This window comes from Cyprinodon tularosa, unplaced genomic scaffold (assembly GCF_016077235.1).
Source record: "Cyprinodon tularosa strain WSP-4 unplaced genomic scaffold, ASM1607723v1 ctg73, whole genome shotgun sequence".
NCBI classification, from domain to species: Eukaryota; Metazoa; Chordata; class Actinopteri; order Cyprinodontiformes; family Cyprinodontidae; genus Cyprinodon; species Cyprinodon tularosa.
Window position 1 is genome coordinate 356,811 of NW_024039485.1, and position 16,042 is coordinate 372,852.

At 36.8% G+C, this 16,042-nt stretch overlaps 1 protein-coding gene across 1 annotated transcript in view; it reads right to left on the bottom strand.

Annotated features, from left to right (window-relative positions):
* c4b (complement 4B (Chido blood group)) overlaps positions 1–16,042 on the bottom strand; it is a 59,562-nt gene that overhangs the window by 24,776 nt on the left and 18,744 nt on the right. The window contains exons 3-8 of the mRNA XM_038269492.1: positions 3,128–3,152; positions 2,679–2,865; positions 2,430–2,595; positions 2,284–2,354; positions 264–352; positions 96–178 (exon numbers count right to left, since the gene is read on the bottom strand). Coding sequence (XP_038125420.1) covers positions 96–178; positions 264–352; positions 2,284–2,354; positions 2,430–2,595; positions 2,679–2,865; positions 3,128–3,152 — 621 coding nt within the window. The remainder of the gene's footprint in view (positions 1–95; positions 179–263; positions 353–2,283; positions 2,355–2,429; positions 2,596–2,678; positions 2,866–3,127; positions 3,153–16,042) is intronic.

The following is a 16,042-nucleotide window of genomic DNA, read 5'->3' on the forward strand; positions in this document are numbered from 1 at the left end:
TAAGGCAGGTTTGTATGGATATATTTTAAAAGATAACAGAACATTTTGGATGATTTGAGCAAAAAAATCAACATCTTAAATCCGATTTGTCCTACCAAACTTTTGGACTTTGAACTCTCGTACAGCTGCATTTGCTTCATCACCCTCATAGTGTGCTGTGATCTTGAAAGTGCCCATTCTATATCAAGAAAAAATCTCTAATAACTGCTGTTGGTTATATTTTGATGTTAGTCACAATGTAAAGCAAAACTCCTTTAACATACTCAGATGCACTTGGTATAGGGAAATTGCCTTGGAAAATCCCTCCAGCTGCAGTCCTCAAGGAGTTCATTATTTTGTTTCCAGCAGCATTCTGTTTAAAACCAAAGAAATGAATATTGCACATTAAATTGTTTTGTAAAATCTGTTCTGAACATCAAAATTCCCGTATTAAGAAAAATTCACTTTATAAATATTTTAGAAAGGTAACGTGTCCTGAAGCCTGTGTATGGGATCCAAAAATGAAAAAAACTTTGCCCTCGCTCACTGCATTTCTCCACCTCTCAGCTAATGTTAATTAAGATGTTCTATTTGAAAACCATGTCCTTTATGATGTCATAAGGGGAGATAAGCTGCCCAAAGCAGTCTGGGCCGGATCTATCAAAGGTTTGCGTGTATTAAAACGTGAGCTATTTCACTGCGCACGCTAAAAAATGTACAAACTGATCTATCAACAGCGTGCTAAAAGGATTTGGTCTTTAAAACGTGCTAAATAGCGCCTCTTATCTATTTAGTACTTTTTCTGCAATGAATATTCAATATTGGGCGTTTACACGCAAAAGTGCGTCTTGTGGGAGGAGAACATGTAAATATATTAATTTAGCGCTCGCAAAGTGATTTATCAAACCTGAAAGCAATTTTGCTAACGGTATCTGACTCTATATTTAACACGTTTCAAAAGAAGGTGCAAATGGTCTGTATGCGTAATTGCGCACACATGGCAGCGGTTATTGTCGCAAGAAGGAGACATTGAAATGAAGCAAGGAGACGCAGAGAACGCATTTTTTCACTCCGTGTGAATATTTGTGGAATGAACGAGGAAACGATCATCAAACCATTTCGTTTATCCAGCATTGTCATTTTGGAGCTGGTGGGGGAACTCCGAATGGATTTGGAGCCAGCCACAAGGAGGACCCACGCAATACCAGATATCACAAAACTCCTTGCAACGTTGCACTTTTTTGCATCTGGGTCATTCAAGCGTACGGTTGCAGCGAGAGCTGGGATCTCCCAATCTCGTTTTTCAAAAGTGCTGTCCGACGTTCTAAATGCCAAGTCGCCCTGACGCCCTACCGGAGAGAACCCCGACCTCCCGCCTTGCGCCTGTGGAGCAACATGCCAATGCTGCAGGGATGCATACGCGCAGTCATCTTATCAACAGTCACTTCTTGTGAGCCATTTGGTATGTGCATTTTTCTACAGGCCGATACAAAACACCTGGGTTTTTTTTTTTGTTCTTTTTTTTTACTGCGGTGAAGTAGAAATTCAGCCACATACCACTTAGGGAATAAAGGTTGCCAAAGTTTATATATATATATATATATATATATATATATATATATATATATATATATATATATATATATATATATATATATATATATATATATATATATATATATATATATATATATATATATATATATATATTTCTTTTTTTGGAGGGGGTGGGAGGGTCACTGTAAGATTAAAATTTTTTAATGCACTAGTTTGCACAAACTACAAACTACTTTGCCGCAAACCACAAAACCATCATTTAAATAGGGCGTCTCCAACAGTTTTGCACCTGCCACTAGTTACGCAATCGCTCTTGTTAAATCACCCGCAAATCATGGTTCAGCCCCTGGCGCAAAATTCCAGTTTGCGAGCGCAAATTACTGCACGCAAAATTGGATCTTGATAAATCCGGCCCTCTGTCTCTTGCAGCAACAGAGAGACAGCTACAGGCTTCATTTTATGCATTATTCCATGCTTCGAGGCTATCTTTACGAACACTGACTGGTTGTCATGGTAGCAGGTTGTGGGGACATGGCCTTCAGGAGGATGGGGTTGTGGAAAGCCAAAACAACTCATTTAGAAGAGGGCTTAATAAGACAATTTTCAGTAAAGGCTGTCTGACTAATCTGAGAGAAATATTCCTGCACAGATGCTACAAACATGCTCTGAGGTCCTCACTGTTAAGATTTTATTTTCAAATGTACACTATTTTGGGACCTTTAATAGGAGTGAAAAAAATCTACTCACAAACACTGATATCAACACAGATTCCTCATGTGGCCTTAACATGTGGTTAAGTGTGAAGATCCTGTAATTCACTACAATAAAATAACAAAGAATGTTTAATTCTACTGTATTGTAAATTGTTAGGAAAATTGGCTTATAGCTTTTACCTTTCTGTGTTGGGTTATACATTGGCTGATCAGTCTGTATGAAGATATATCCCCTGTGTTTTGAAACCAGCACCTTTGTTATTGTCCTCTGTCTTTCATTAGGGATTTCCGCCACAAGATGGAGATAAGGTATTTTACCAATTTTTGACCATTGGTCTCTGTCTATCTGTGAACATGCAGGTAAGAAAGACAGTAAATAAAATGTATGTTAGTTTTCAGATTACATTCTGTACAAAGGAACTTTTATACCATTAGCTCAACTGTGTCTGGTTTATCTTCTGTGCGACACATTGCAGTTTCCTGTTCAGACACGAGAGCCCCATACTGGCTTTCCAGGTATACTTTGAACCGTTTGTTTAGGTATTGACCTCCAACCTGGACAAGCACCTTCTCTTTGACACCGAGGTGAAAGACATTTGGGGCTGTGATGAAGACTCTGTACACAAATTAACAATGTTCAGATTGTATTCTATCCTTAAGTGGCATGCTTAACATTTTACTAAATTAAATGCATGCTTATAAACTGTTGTGCCATGTATTTTGCATTTTATAATAGTTAGTTTATATACAATAATTTGGGGGAAAAAAGTTTTTGGAATGATTAGCGAAATAAATTTAGCCACACTAATTAATGTTGTCCACATGCATGACAAAAAGTTGTTAGACATTGCATAAACAATAGATATCTGTTTATTTACCTTTCGCCCAATGTCTCCTTCAGAGCTGAAAGGAGAAGAAGAACGAAAACCAGACAGCACTTCATTTTGCTGTCTCTGTTACTCTGCCTTTGTTTGCCTGCTCCCCCAAATTGTTGTTTTATAAGGCTCCCACCCCTTTATTTCTCAATCACTGCACCTGACATTGTTCCCAGTTTGTTTTTCACTGCTGAGACAACTTAGTGAGGTCTTTTGGAGAAAAGCAATCACCAGAAAGCAGTCTGTTCTTCATTAGATGTGTTAAAAGGCAACAAAATCATTTAAAAGGTTATAAAATGTTATGTGATGAAGAAAAATAATCATACAGCATTCTTAATACCAGAAAATGTATTTAAGCATTTGTGCCCATAATAATTTATATATCAAGAAGAGTAAAAATATAAATCAGATTGAAGCACAAGTTGCAAGAGCTTAAGAGATGGGATTCTTTTAACTTGGCTTTAAAATTGTTTGTTTCACTGTTTGGCTCACAGTGGGGAAAGTGTTTTCTTAGGTTTCACAATGTGTAACTCTCTTCTCATTGGTCATTGCAAGTGAGCCAAATTTCCCCAAAATCATGTGATTTACCAGAAATCAAGTGCTCTCTATTTTAGTGCATGGCTAAACAAAATTGTGTTTAAACAGGGCTCCAGAAGAAATCTGTCCAAAATGTTAACTACTTACAGTTGTTGAACTTAAAGCTAGCAAAATGCTTTACACTAATCATTCATGCTATGTAAGTTTTGTAAGTTTTTACTATTTTGCAGACCTCTGTACACGCTCTTTACATATCTTTTTAATCATCTACACCAGCTTGTTTATCTGCAGAGGTCAATGTGAAATATTTGTGAACAGTCTGTACACTTCTCAAGCCCACTGTCAAGGAAACATAATAGTGTACACAGAGACAACCATGTATGCAGAGACTCTCATAAGAATTATGTAGAATACACGAATCAAACTAACTTGCTTTTGTTTGGCTGGCTGGAGAACATGTAAAATCCATACTCACATAAAGCATTTGCCTTGATTAGGTTTTTAGTTTTGTATGTTTTTGTTGCTCTGCCCTAAATACTTTGTTGACGTTATGCTATCTAGAAAAAATATCTTTACCACTTGAATTTCTCAAGAATCCAGAAGCTTTCATCTTTAATATTAGTATTTTTTTGAAGAAATTTGATGACTGATTTCTACTTATTTATACATTTTTTCCTAAATTGTTTATTGTTTTCTATAAATAATAGATGACCTTTTAGTCATGAATACCGTTTCAAATGCTTCCTGTTGATTGATAACTCATCTATCAAGTTTAAAAGAATCATTATTGCTCAGCTGTTTTACGTTTTGTCCCATTGATATCACCAGAAGTTTGCTGTCCCACTCAGAAAACATAACAACATCAAAAAAAAGACAACAGACAACCAAAGTAAATATCAAAAAAGCTTTAAGATCCTTTAGATATGTATGTGTTTGGATAATTATAAAACATTATTGTAGTGGCACATATCTGTAGCTGCAGATTAGCAGTTAGGATTAGTGTGTATCCGTGAACACCAGAAACCCAACTCCTGTGGTATCTATGCATGGGCATGCTCATGAATAAAGGTTTACAAAACTTCTGAATGAAAATATTAATAATAGCAGGTGTGATTGGCCCCAGGAGGCCTAGGCCTTGCCTGGCAGCCACCAGGAAATGAGACCTTGCCCAATGAAGTAACCAACCCCATTTCTAAATAACTATCAGAAAACCAGCAGACACAGGCACCTGTCAATGGTTGGGAACATAAAAAGGGCAAGGAGGTAGGCCCTGCTCATACGTGGGGCCTAAAATGTTCAGTAGTTGTTGCAGGTGAGGCAAACACTCAACCTGACAAGTAGACAATGACAAATTCAAACATCCAGTCACATTCACAAAAGAGCCACAGAGAGCCAAACAGATGCAGACACTAAACATATGTTGCACTTTTCATTTCCAGTCTTATTTATTTGAAGTTCCAAATACGTAACTCTTTATATTTTTAGTTGGGAAGCAGATGCACAAGAAAAATATATTATTTTGCTGCATGTCACACTTGTATCCTGGGAAATTTAAAACATTGTTTTGGGCTGTAAACATGGCCAAGTATTCCAGGTTAAACCATAACCTGACCTTATTCTGTTAATCCACCCCAGGGTTAGATTAGTCCACATGTAAATCAGGGCTGTACCCTTGGCTTTTTTATCAGGGCCACTAGTGACAGGTTTGGTGGAAGTTTGTAGATGACTCAAATGCAGACATGGACGCAGATATGGTTTCTTGTAGGTTTAATGATGAATTTGGTGGCAACAGCAGCATAAATACAGACTGAACAGGCAGTGAACTTGGGAAACAAAATGAGGAGACACTTTGGAGAACTGCAGAAAGGAGGATATATAGGAGGGATTAGCTAATTGGGAGCATGTGTGGACAGAAGCAGCTAAGAGAAAAGGAGAGGGGGTTAAGCAGACTAAGGGCCGGATTTATCAAGATCCAATTTTGCGTGCAGTAATTTGCGCTCGCAAACTGGAATTTTGTGCGAGGGGCTGAACCATGGTTTGCGGGTGATTTAACAAGAGTGATTGCGTAACTGGTGGAAGGTGCAAAACTGTTGGAGACGCCCTATTTAAATGATGGTTTTGCGCGTTTTGTGGTTTGCGGCAAAGTAGTTTGTAGTCTGTACAGACTAGTGCATTAAGAAATTTAAATCTTACAGTGACCCCCAACAAAAAAAAAAATAAGTAAATATATATATATATATATATATATATATATATATATATATATATATATATATATATATATATATATATATATATATATATATATATATATATATATATATATATATATATATATATATATATATATATATAAATTGGCAACCTTTATTCCCTAAGGTGGTATGTGCTGCAGTAAAAAACAAAACAAAAAAGAAACCGGTGTTTTGTATTGGCCTGTGACTGTGGATGAGATCCCCGCAGCATTTGGCACGTTGCTCCACAGGCGCAGGGGGAGAACCCCGACCCCGTCGGACAGCACTTTTGAAAAAACGAGATTGGGAGATCCCAGCTCACGCTGCAACCGTACGCTGGAATGACCCAGATGCAAAAAAGTGCAATGTTGCAAGGAGTTTTGTGATATCTGGTATTGCGTGGGTCCTCCTTGTGGCTGGCTCCAAATCCATTCGGAGTTCCCCCAACAGTTCCAAAATGGCAATGCTGGATAAACGATATGTTTTGATGATCGTTTCCTCGTTCATTCCAAAAATATTCACACGGAGTGAAAAAATGCGTTCTCTGCGTCTCCTTGCTTTATTTCCATGTCTCCTTCTTGCGACAATAACCGCTGCCATGTGTGCGCAATTACGCATACAGACCATTTGCACCTTCTTTTGAAACGTGTTAAATATAGAGTCAGATACCGTTAGCAAAATTGCGTTCAAGTTTGATAAATCCCTTTGCGAGTGCTAAATTAATATATTTACATGTTCTCCTCCCACAAGACGCACTTTAGCGTGTAAACGCCCCATATTGCATATTCATTGCAGAAAAAGTACTAAATGGATCAGAGGCGCTATTTAGCACGTTTTAAAGACCAAATGCTTTTAGCACGCTGTTGATAGATCAGTTTGTACATTTTTTAGCGTGCGTAGTGAAATAGCTCACGTTTTAACACACGCAAACCTTTGATAGATCCGGCCCTAAGAGGGCTAAACTAAAATTAGAAAAGAACTGAAATGAATCAAAAGGGAAATAAGACCAATGACAAGAAAATAAAGAATAACCGAGGAAAACTACAGGATAAGGGAAGGGACTGGAGAAAAGATAAGATTAAAACTAAGGGAAACACATTCCAGGACATTACAACTATTCTCTTTTTCATGTTATTTTTTTGATACCATATACACTCTTTTTATATTGTCAGTCGTATATTTATCCCATTTTACTTAAACTCTTTGTACTATATAAGCTAATGGAACCAGAATTTCCCTGAAGGAGTAATTCCAAGGGGATAAATAAAGTTGAGTCTAAATCTAAGTCTAAGAATACAAAAATGATATAAATCTTGACAACACAGAATAATATAAAATAAAGCATAGCTGAGAACCCAAAATGTTAACTTAGAAGTCTAGAATAGCAGATCGCAACACAGAAGAAAATTAAGGAGCTCTACGAATTTTCTCATAAAGCAACAAAAAAAAAAAAAATAATTAATAACAACCAATAATTTATGTTGTGAGGCTTTTTTTGGGTCACAAACCTGTCCAGGGTGTACCCACCTCTTGCCCGTAGATAGTTGGAGATAGGCACCAGCACCCTTTGCAACTCCACTTGGGATAAGTGTGACGGACAATGGATGGATGGATGTATCACAAATCCTAAAATAACTTCCTGGTTCAGCCTTTTGCAATATAAAGCTGTCCTCAAGCTTAAGCCAAAGGAAGAGTTGGATCAGATCTGACTTAAATCTGTAGATCTTCTAAGCGGTGTTGCCCTGTGATAGACTGGCGACCTGTCCATGGTGTACCCCGCCTCTCGTCCATCTCCAGCTGGAGATAGGCACCAGTACCCCTCGTGACCCCGGCTGGTATCAGTGTAACGGAAGATGGATGGATGGATATTTGCGGGGTTGCTAAAAATAATCAAAACACTAAATGCTAAAGGAATATCCTGTTTGCTCATCTCCTATTAAAAATGAAAGTAGAGACCCCTTCTGTTCATCTAAATAACTATTTATCCAGGTTTTACTCCAACCTTTGTCATACAGTATGTCATTTATAGCGCTTATTTTTCCTCTAAGACCAGTCATAAAAATGATGCCATATTAAGTTATGTTAAAAAGGATCATGGTTAGACTTCATAGGTCCATGCCTCATGCTGTCAAGATTATGCTTGTAAAACCCAGAGGGTTACACCTCAGTTAAGCTGAGGTGAGAGCAGGACCGATGCTGAAGGATAGACTGTCCCAATTAACAACTGATCAAATCCAGCCTTAATTTTTTTTTAGGTCTTCGAACGACCAGGCCTATAGGCAGGGTTCTCCTCAAGGATTTTTTATGAGGGTGGTTGTGGATGTGGGTGTGGATGGGGCTGAGCTAATCACATAATTTGCATATTATTGGTGCACCAACATTAACGGGACAGAAAGTGATAAAAATGTTCCAAATACATTTAAAAATCAAGATAAACTTAAGAAAGCATTTGTGAATGTTATAGAAGGTTATTTTAAACCTGAACTGAAACTAAATCAATGTTGTGTTTAAAGTTCAACTTAAAGACAGTTAACAGAGGTACATAGTGAATGAAATTATGTTTGAATTAAATCTTGATTAAATAAAAAACCTAATGAATGATCTATTTTAGTACAACAGGTTAAAATAAAAAAAAAGAAAATATTACATTTACTTCCAATTAACTCATTACAATGAGATTAGAACATTTAAACAATGTAAAACAATGATAAAACATGTTTTATGGAACGTGTTGACACTAAAACGGCGGCGTTGGTTTTCAGAGACAAAAGTTAACAATGACATCATTGTCCTGTTTTGAAGCAAATGGTTTTGTGTTTTCTTTTATCAATATTACAAGTGATATTCTGTGATCAAATGTGAAGAATTAAGTAACAAACCTCATCTTTCATAAAGATATTTCAAGCTTCATGCACAGTAAGTTGGAATTGAGGCAGAGCAAAATCGATCAGCTCTTCCTACTCTGTGATGCTCCCGACGAGGGGATACAAATCCTGTCAGGGATAACTACCTTGGCACGACACCTGTCATTTGTAAGGCAACAGTGACGTCTCATAACAGGTTCCCTAAGTAGGCTATATGCAAATTTAGCATTTGACTTTTTAAAAAAATTCCTTATCCTATTTTAATAATAAAACACAAACTTGTAGCCTTTCAAGCCTGGCTTATTTTAGGACCCAAATGTGAATATAAAGGAATGAACTCTGTACAAACTATTTTCTTTTTGTTTTAGTATCCGCACCAATCTATATTTAGTTGCAAATATGATTTTAACCCTGTATTTAAGCTCTGCATTATCCAAATAACTTAAACTGAGTTTTAAAAGCAGTTCCAGAGCATAAGACTTTGCACTGATGTATTATGTTATAAATATGCTCAAATGTGCACTGCTTAGACAAACACACGCAAAAAAGAAATAGAGAACCTGTTACCATCTCAGAACTGATTTAAACATCCAAAACTCAAAGCCATGTTTTTCCTTGGCAGTTTGCTAGTTGCCATTTCTTCATAATGTAAGCCAAAGCCTGCTTTGCAAACTTTTTCACCAAGTGTGTTGACTTCAGTATGTATAACCAATACTGAATACTGTGCTGTGAGTAAGAAGGGAAGCCTATGGGAGTGGAGAGTATGATGTCCATCCACAACTCCTGGATATAGATAATTAGTACAAGAATTGCGTTTGGACAATCAACCCCAGTGTCCCTGTCAAACTTTGGATGAGCAGAAAGGACGTCAGCGTTGTTCAGCTTTCCCGGATGACTGATGAAATAGGATAAATGGTGAATTAAAATCATTTAGAAGTAACATGATTTCAAAACTTTCTAAGAGAAATTTACAAAGTATATTCTTTATGTATGTTTGTTTGGTTTAAATAAGACTACTGGTATCCAGTAGATGCATATTAGTCAAGATTCTTAAGTTCACCAATTGCAATAATCTAACCATAGAAAAAATGGAAAATGGGAATACTTACATTTACTTTAAAAAACACAGATATAATAGTCCAAAAGTTGACGTTATTAAAACCTCAAAATTTCAAACACAATATTCTTTGAAGTGGTCTCTGTATCCTTCAAACATCCTCACTGACTGCTTGCTCAGTTTGCTTCTCAGTGCTCTCTTCTCTATCACTTCCCCTCTATCCATCTCATTTCATGCAGGACTGGGGTTTCCTAAGAGACAGGGCTTCAATGGAGACAATCTGCTTTTCTTCAATTAACACTAAGAGTGACAGAAGGAAAAGAATGGAGAGGGGCAGGCTCAGAGGAAAAGCTAAAGGAGCGGGGAGTGTATTGGTAAATAAGATGGTAAAGTTTGATCACTTTTGGTAAGCATATAGTACATGATTTAACGTTCAACTTTCATTAAGGAAACATATGATAAAACAAGAAAAGTTCAGACTGTAGTTGATTTCTTTTTGTTAAACAGAAAACATTCCTTTTGATTTGTGACACCGATTCTCAATATATATATATGTATATATATATATATATATATATATATATATATATATATATATATATATATATATATATATATATATATATATATATTTATATATATATATATATATTTATTTTTTTTTTTTTTTAATGGGTGTGTGTGTGTGTTTTTGTTTAATATTACCATGATAAAATATTTTATGTGTTTCTTGTGTTTTTCTTTGTGAAATGTGAATAAGTGTGAAAGTTGTACTACTGCTGCACAAAAGTTGCCCGTACTGGGACAAATAAAATCTACTGATCTGTACTGAACTGATCCAAGTGGACACGAATTTTACCTTAGCATAATCTTTAAAAATTCAAAATGCTTGACCAGTGAGTATGCATGGTGAAAAGTGCACAAAAGGGTGTGGCGTGGGAATGTCCTCAGGGGTCAGGGGTAAGGTCAGAAGATCAGAGGTCAGCGGCAGCTGGACAGCACACAAGAGAAGATGACGGTGAGAAAAGGAGGAGAGGGAAAAGTCCAGAACTGACTGACTGGACCCAGAGGAACATTAATATTGAACGGATGGGAAGCAATGACCAATGCATATTTGAAGAAAGGATAAGCAAAAGCGTAATGGTGCGTAATAATCAATGAGTGACATGACTTTCTTTGGATATGCAAAATGACTTATAGCAGGTGTCTTATTGTGGCTTTGGGAGGAATCTGTTATTATATAAACACGCTTAGCAAATTTCCATAAAAACTACTGTGTAATGTTAATTACTGATTCTATAATTTTGTTCTACATTGAAAATAACTTTTGTTTCTAAACATGAGATATTGACAAATATGATAAACTTCTGTTGTCACCAAGGAAATGTTTCTGTTGGTTTGTGATTTAATCTATTTTTGAAATGTTCAACATTTTTTACATTGTAACCTATGTCTTAAATGTATTTGGGTGGGATTTTTTTTTTATGAGTTTGGTTACACAAAGTAGTTCCTTACCTAGAAATGAAAGAAATCTGTGTTAAAGATAAAATATTGACCTTTTTAACTTGGTATTTCTCAGCTGCAATCACAGCTCTATGTCCTGTGGAGTTGTTTCATTCTTTTCAGCAAACTAACTTAAACCCAGCCATATTGTTTTGATTAATTGATTGATTTACTTTATTCATCTCACAGTTGAGAAATGTACTGGTTACTTCAGCTCAAATAGTCAAAAAGAGAAGAAGAAGGTGCTAAAGGAAGAAAAAGGTGCATGGGATATATACAGTATATACAGTTCCTCTACAGATGACAACTTTTCTTCTTTTTTTATTTACAGCACAGGGTCTTTACATGAGTATTTTTACAGACAGATATTTATAGATGGGGCTATTGCACTGGGTGTCAAATATAAAGAAATAGGTTATTGCACAGGTATTAAATAGTAATTGCACATTATACATTGCACTATTGCCGTTGTAGTGTCGCATTGGAAGCAAGTGGAAGCAAGGATGAATGACCTGTGGTATTGCTTGTTTTTTACAAACAGGGTGTAAAAGCCTTTCACAAAAGGAGCTGCTCAGCTCCTCTACAGTCTGGTGCAGAGGGTGGAAGGTGCTGTCCTTGATGGATGTAAGCCTGGACAGCATCCTCTTCTCACCCACTTCTTCCACTGAGACCAGAGTGCAGCTGAGGACAGAAGTGGCCTTTCAAACTAGTTTCTTTAGTCTCTTTCTGTCCCGCTCTGCGCTGCCAGGGGTCCAGCAGACGACAGCATAGAGGAGGGCTGAAGCAGGTTTTAAGCATGGGCCTGCTCCCTCTAGAGGACTTCTGCCTTCTCGGGAGGTGGAGGCGACTCTGGCTATTCTTGTACAGGGTGTCGGTTTTATAAGTCCAGTCCAGTTTATTATTGATGTGAACACCCAGGTATTTGAAACTGTCCACAGTTTCTATGTCCTGCCCCTGGATGTTCATAGGGGAGTGAGGTGGGGGTATTCTGAAGTTCATCACCATGTCTTTGGTCTTACTGGTGTTGAGAGACAAGTGGTTCTTCTAACACCATTCTACAAGACCATTCTGACCGTGACTGGCTGGATGTGTTCTCTTCGTCCTCTGGAATGGGAGCAGGCTCGGAGCTCGTCTGCCTGGCTGTGTGTTTCCTGGATGGGGCCGCCTTTTACAGCTGCTTTTTGTGTCTCTGCTTCTGTCTCCTTGAACCCCAGTGGGCCTCGGCAGATGGCCGCTCACACTGAGCCTGGTTCTGCTGGAGGTTTCTTCCTGTTAAAAGGGAGTTTTTCCTCTCCACTGTCGCTACAAGCATGCTTAGTGTGAGGGATTGTATTTGGGTCAATGAGTCGATGCAATCAACTGGTTTTCCTTAGATAGAAAATTTTGTATCAATTTGACTGTATGATCTGGTTGAACTGTAAAGTGCCTTGAGATGACATGTGTTGTGAATTTGGCGCTATATAAATAAACTGAATTGAATTGACTTGAATGAATTACATCAGTGTCTCGTTACTTAAATGTGCTATATAAATAAACTCACCTTGCCTTACTTGTTAGCAAATGGGAAACAAATGATGATGACCAGAGTATTGTCTGTGATGCTCTTCACAAGATTATGGGATTTAAGAGGATCAAAGTACTGAACTAAATAGATTGGGGCAACAGTTGTGTTGGGTGGAGAAGTTCGCCCTGCAATTGGAGGGTTGTTGGTTCAAACCCCGGCTACGGTTTGAACCAACAGTGCTGTTGTGTCCTTGGGCAAGACACTTCACCCGCATTGCCTGCTGACGGTGGTAATAGGGTCCTGTGTATGGCAGCCTTGCTTCTGTCAGTAAGCCCTAGGGCGGCTGTGGTTACAATATAGCTAGCATTCTAGTGGTTAGGGCATAGAGAATCCTGAAATTGTGAGTTTGAAACCCACTGTCTCTCTGAGCAAGACCCTTAACTCCTAGTTGCACCCCACAATGGCAGGCCACTGCTCCCCAAGGTGATGGGTTAAAGGAGAGGTAAATTTCTCCAGTGTGAGATCAATAAAGTTCAATTATTTATTATTAAACTACACTTGAGAAAGTTTAGGTCCTTCTGTACATGGGAAAATAGGCTGCATATTTGTAGCAAGTCGGGTGTGAAGGATATGATTTCCTCTGCCATCATCTGTAGGGATAGCAGGATCAGAGTAAAAAGGCTTGTAAAAAGGTCTTCCGGGAACTTATCCAGAAACTCTGAAGTTAATTTTACAAAGAAGAAATTTTTATAAAACAAGGAAAATTACAGACAGTCCTGACCATCCTCTTCATTAGAATCTTGCACTAGAACAATTTGACCTGAATCAGAGGCTTCCTTAGAACTGCTGTATGAGAGACGAAAACAGGGATCTTTACTACTTAACGCTATCACCATCTACAACATGTTCGAAACTCAAAACAGAATCCCGCCCATTTTGACATCCAGCTCTCAAGACCCAAAAAATGCTGATGATGTCATATAGCAAGGATCTTCAATTTCTGTACTTAAGGTCTGGTGTCATGCACCTTTTAAATATGCCCTTATTTTCACAAATGTGAATCAAATGGCCAAGTTACCTCCTTCCTTAGTGTGCATCCAAGTCCTGCTATGACCTGAATCTTTCACTCCTGCTGAAGCAGAAACACAATCTAAAAATTGTTAAAGATTTTATAAAGTGGTGCACATTGGGTTGTTTATTCCTCAAAAAAGAAACAATGCAGATACATAGGAATATAGGGTCCCAAGCATGATGATAAAATCGTAGTCTCCTACTGGGGATGATATGGTGAGAAACATTATGGTTACTTTGTTTCAACTGATCGTTTTAGGATGTGTAGTTAATAATCTTTACGCTAATGTAGTAATATATAAATGGCCATTTAAAGATGAAATCATGCCAACAGACTAACAGTAAATAAATAATATTAAAAAGACAAATATTGTTAATTTGGGCTTTTGTCTGTAAATTTCCTGCATCTAAAATGCTTTCATATTCTTTTATATATTTTATGTCAAAACGTAGATATTACAGACATAATTTCTTGAAAGAAAAAAAAGACTTGGTCACAAAAACATTGATGTCATCGAGCATGCAGATTATATTTCTGTTTTTAACGTAGCTCACATAGAGCTACAATAAATATACTGAATATTTAGTATTTAAAACAATTTTTTATTGCACACGCCACACAAATAGACCATGTTCATGTGCTAGTGCTACTGCTAGTTAGCAGATCATAGTTTTATAGTTTTGAATTTTGCAATAACTAAGTTGTGTGCATTTGGTACTTTATTCATTTCCTCTGTTGAAAAACGGATACAGTTGTGTTTGAAGGTTTATATACCTTCCCATGAGAGAAAATGATTAATTCACACTAGTAATTCAAATAACAAAAAAGTTGAAAGAGTAATTATAAAAATACAAAATAATAATTTAGTAAAATAAAATATTTATTTAGATTTTTTGTTTAGTAAAATAATTCTTAAACACAAGCTGTCCCAGAAAAAAGTATCTTGCTGATGAACAGTGAGCCAACATACCTGTCAAAAGGTGCAGAAGTCTTACTGAACGTTTCCTAAACATTACAGAAAACACCTGATTTCAGTGATTGAAACAAAGTGTTGATCAACAAAGTTTTAGTTCAGGAGCTCAAACAGGCTTGTTTACATGTAATTGTAATGTTTTCCTATAAATTGTTTATTTGAAATTAAGTATTTTAAGTTTTATGTGTGACATACCACTTCTCCCCACCCCCTGCGTATTCCTTATTTATATGAATGAAAGTTTGCAATCCTAGTTCAAATTGTCTGAAACTTCAAAATAAATTGGATTAAAGATATAATAATAGAGCAATATGATCCTTGTAGATGAATTTATAAAATAATTTTATATAAGCTGAAACAAGTCAGTTTGAACACTAGGTGATGCCAGATGTCTGATATAAAAATTTGTTGAAGAAACTGCTTGTGGTTTCATTCAATTTATGTTTTCTATGCAAAGAAATTGCAAAGAGTTACAATAGATTTTCATTTCTCTTTAGGATTAATAAAATAATTATCATTAAAACATTTATATAATATGAATGAAACGAACTAGATTACCCTTTCAAGGACACTACAAGTTAGATTTGATTTGATTTTAGTGCTCAACCTGCAGGGGTGTCAATCTCCTAAAGGTCCGACAAATTTTAGATGTGTCCCTGGTCCAGCACACCATCCTACTGTTTGGCTGAATTACCTCCTCACCATTCAGTCAAGAGCTCTATCCAAATAAGAGTATTTCGGTAAGGACACTTAAGCCAAAGTGAAAGTGTGTCAGCAGCTGATATAAAATTCAAATATTTCTGGCAGTAAGGATGAAGGTTAGTGGAGGAAGCAGTGCTCCTAGTAGTTCATTTAAAATTGACTTCCTGAGACTTTGTGCAAAAGATAGATTTACACAAAACAATGAAAACAAAAATTGCGCTAAAATGAGAGGAAATGCATCATTTACCATGATCTTAGACTACATGATAAACAGACCACAGTCTGTCAGATTGAAAGTGTATAACTTGTAAGCAGTTGTCGAAATTTATGCGCAGCTCTTTTTGAGACATAATAAATGGAATTATTAAAACGTTACTCCATGCAGATGTAATCTTGAATGTTATGGTTACAGAACATCACTAAATATAATGGGCTCGCCTCCCATTCTGTAATTGGTCTGTTCTGTTTCAGA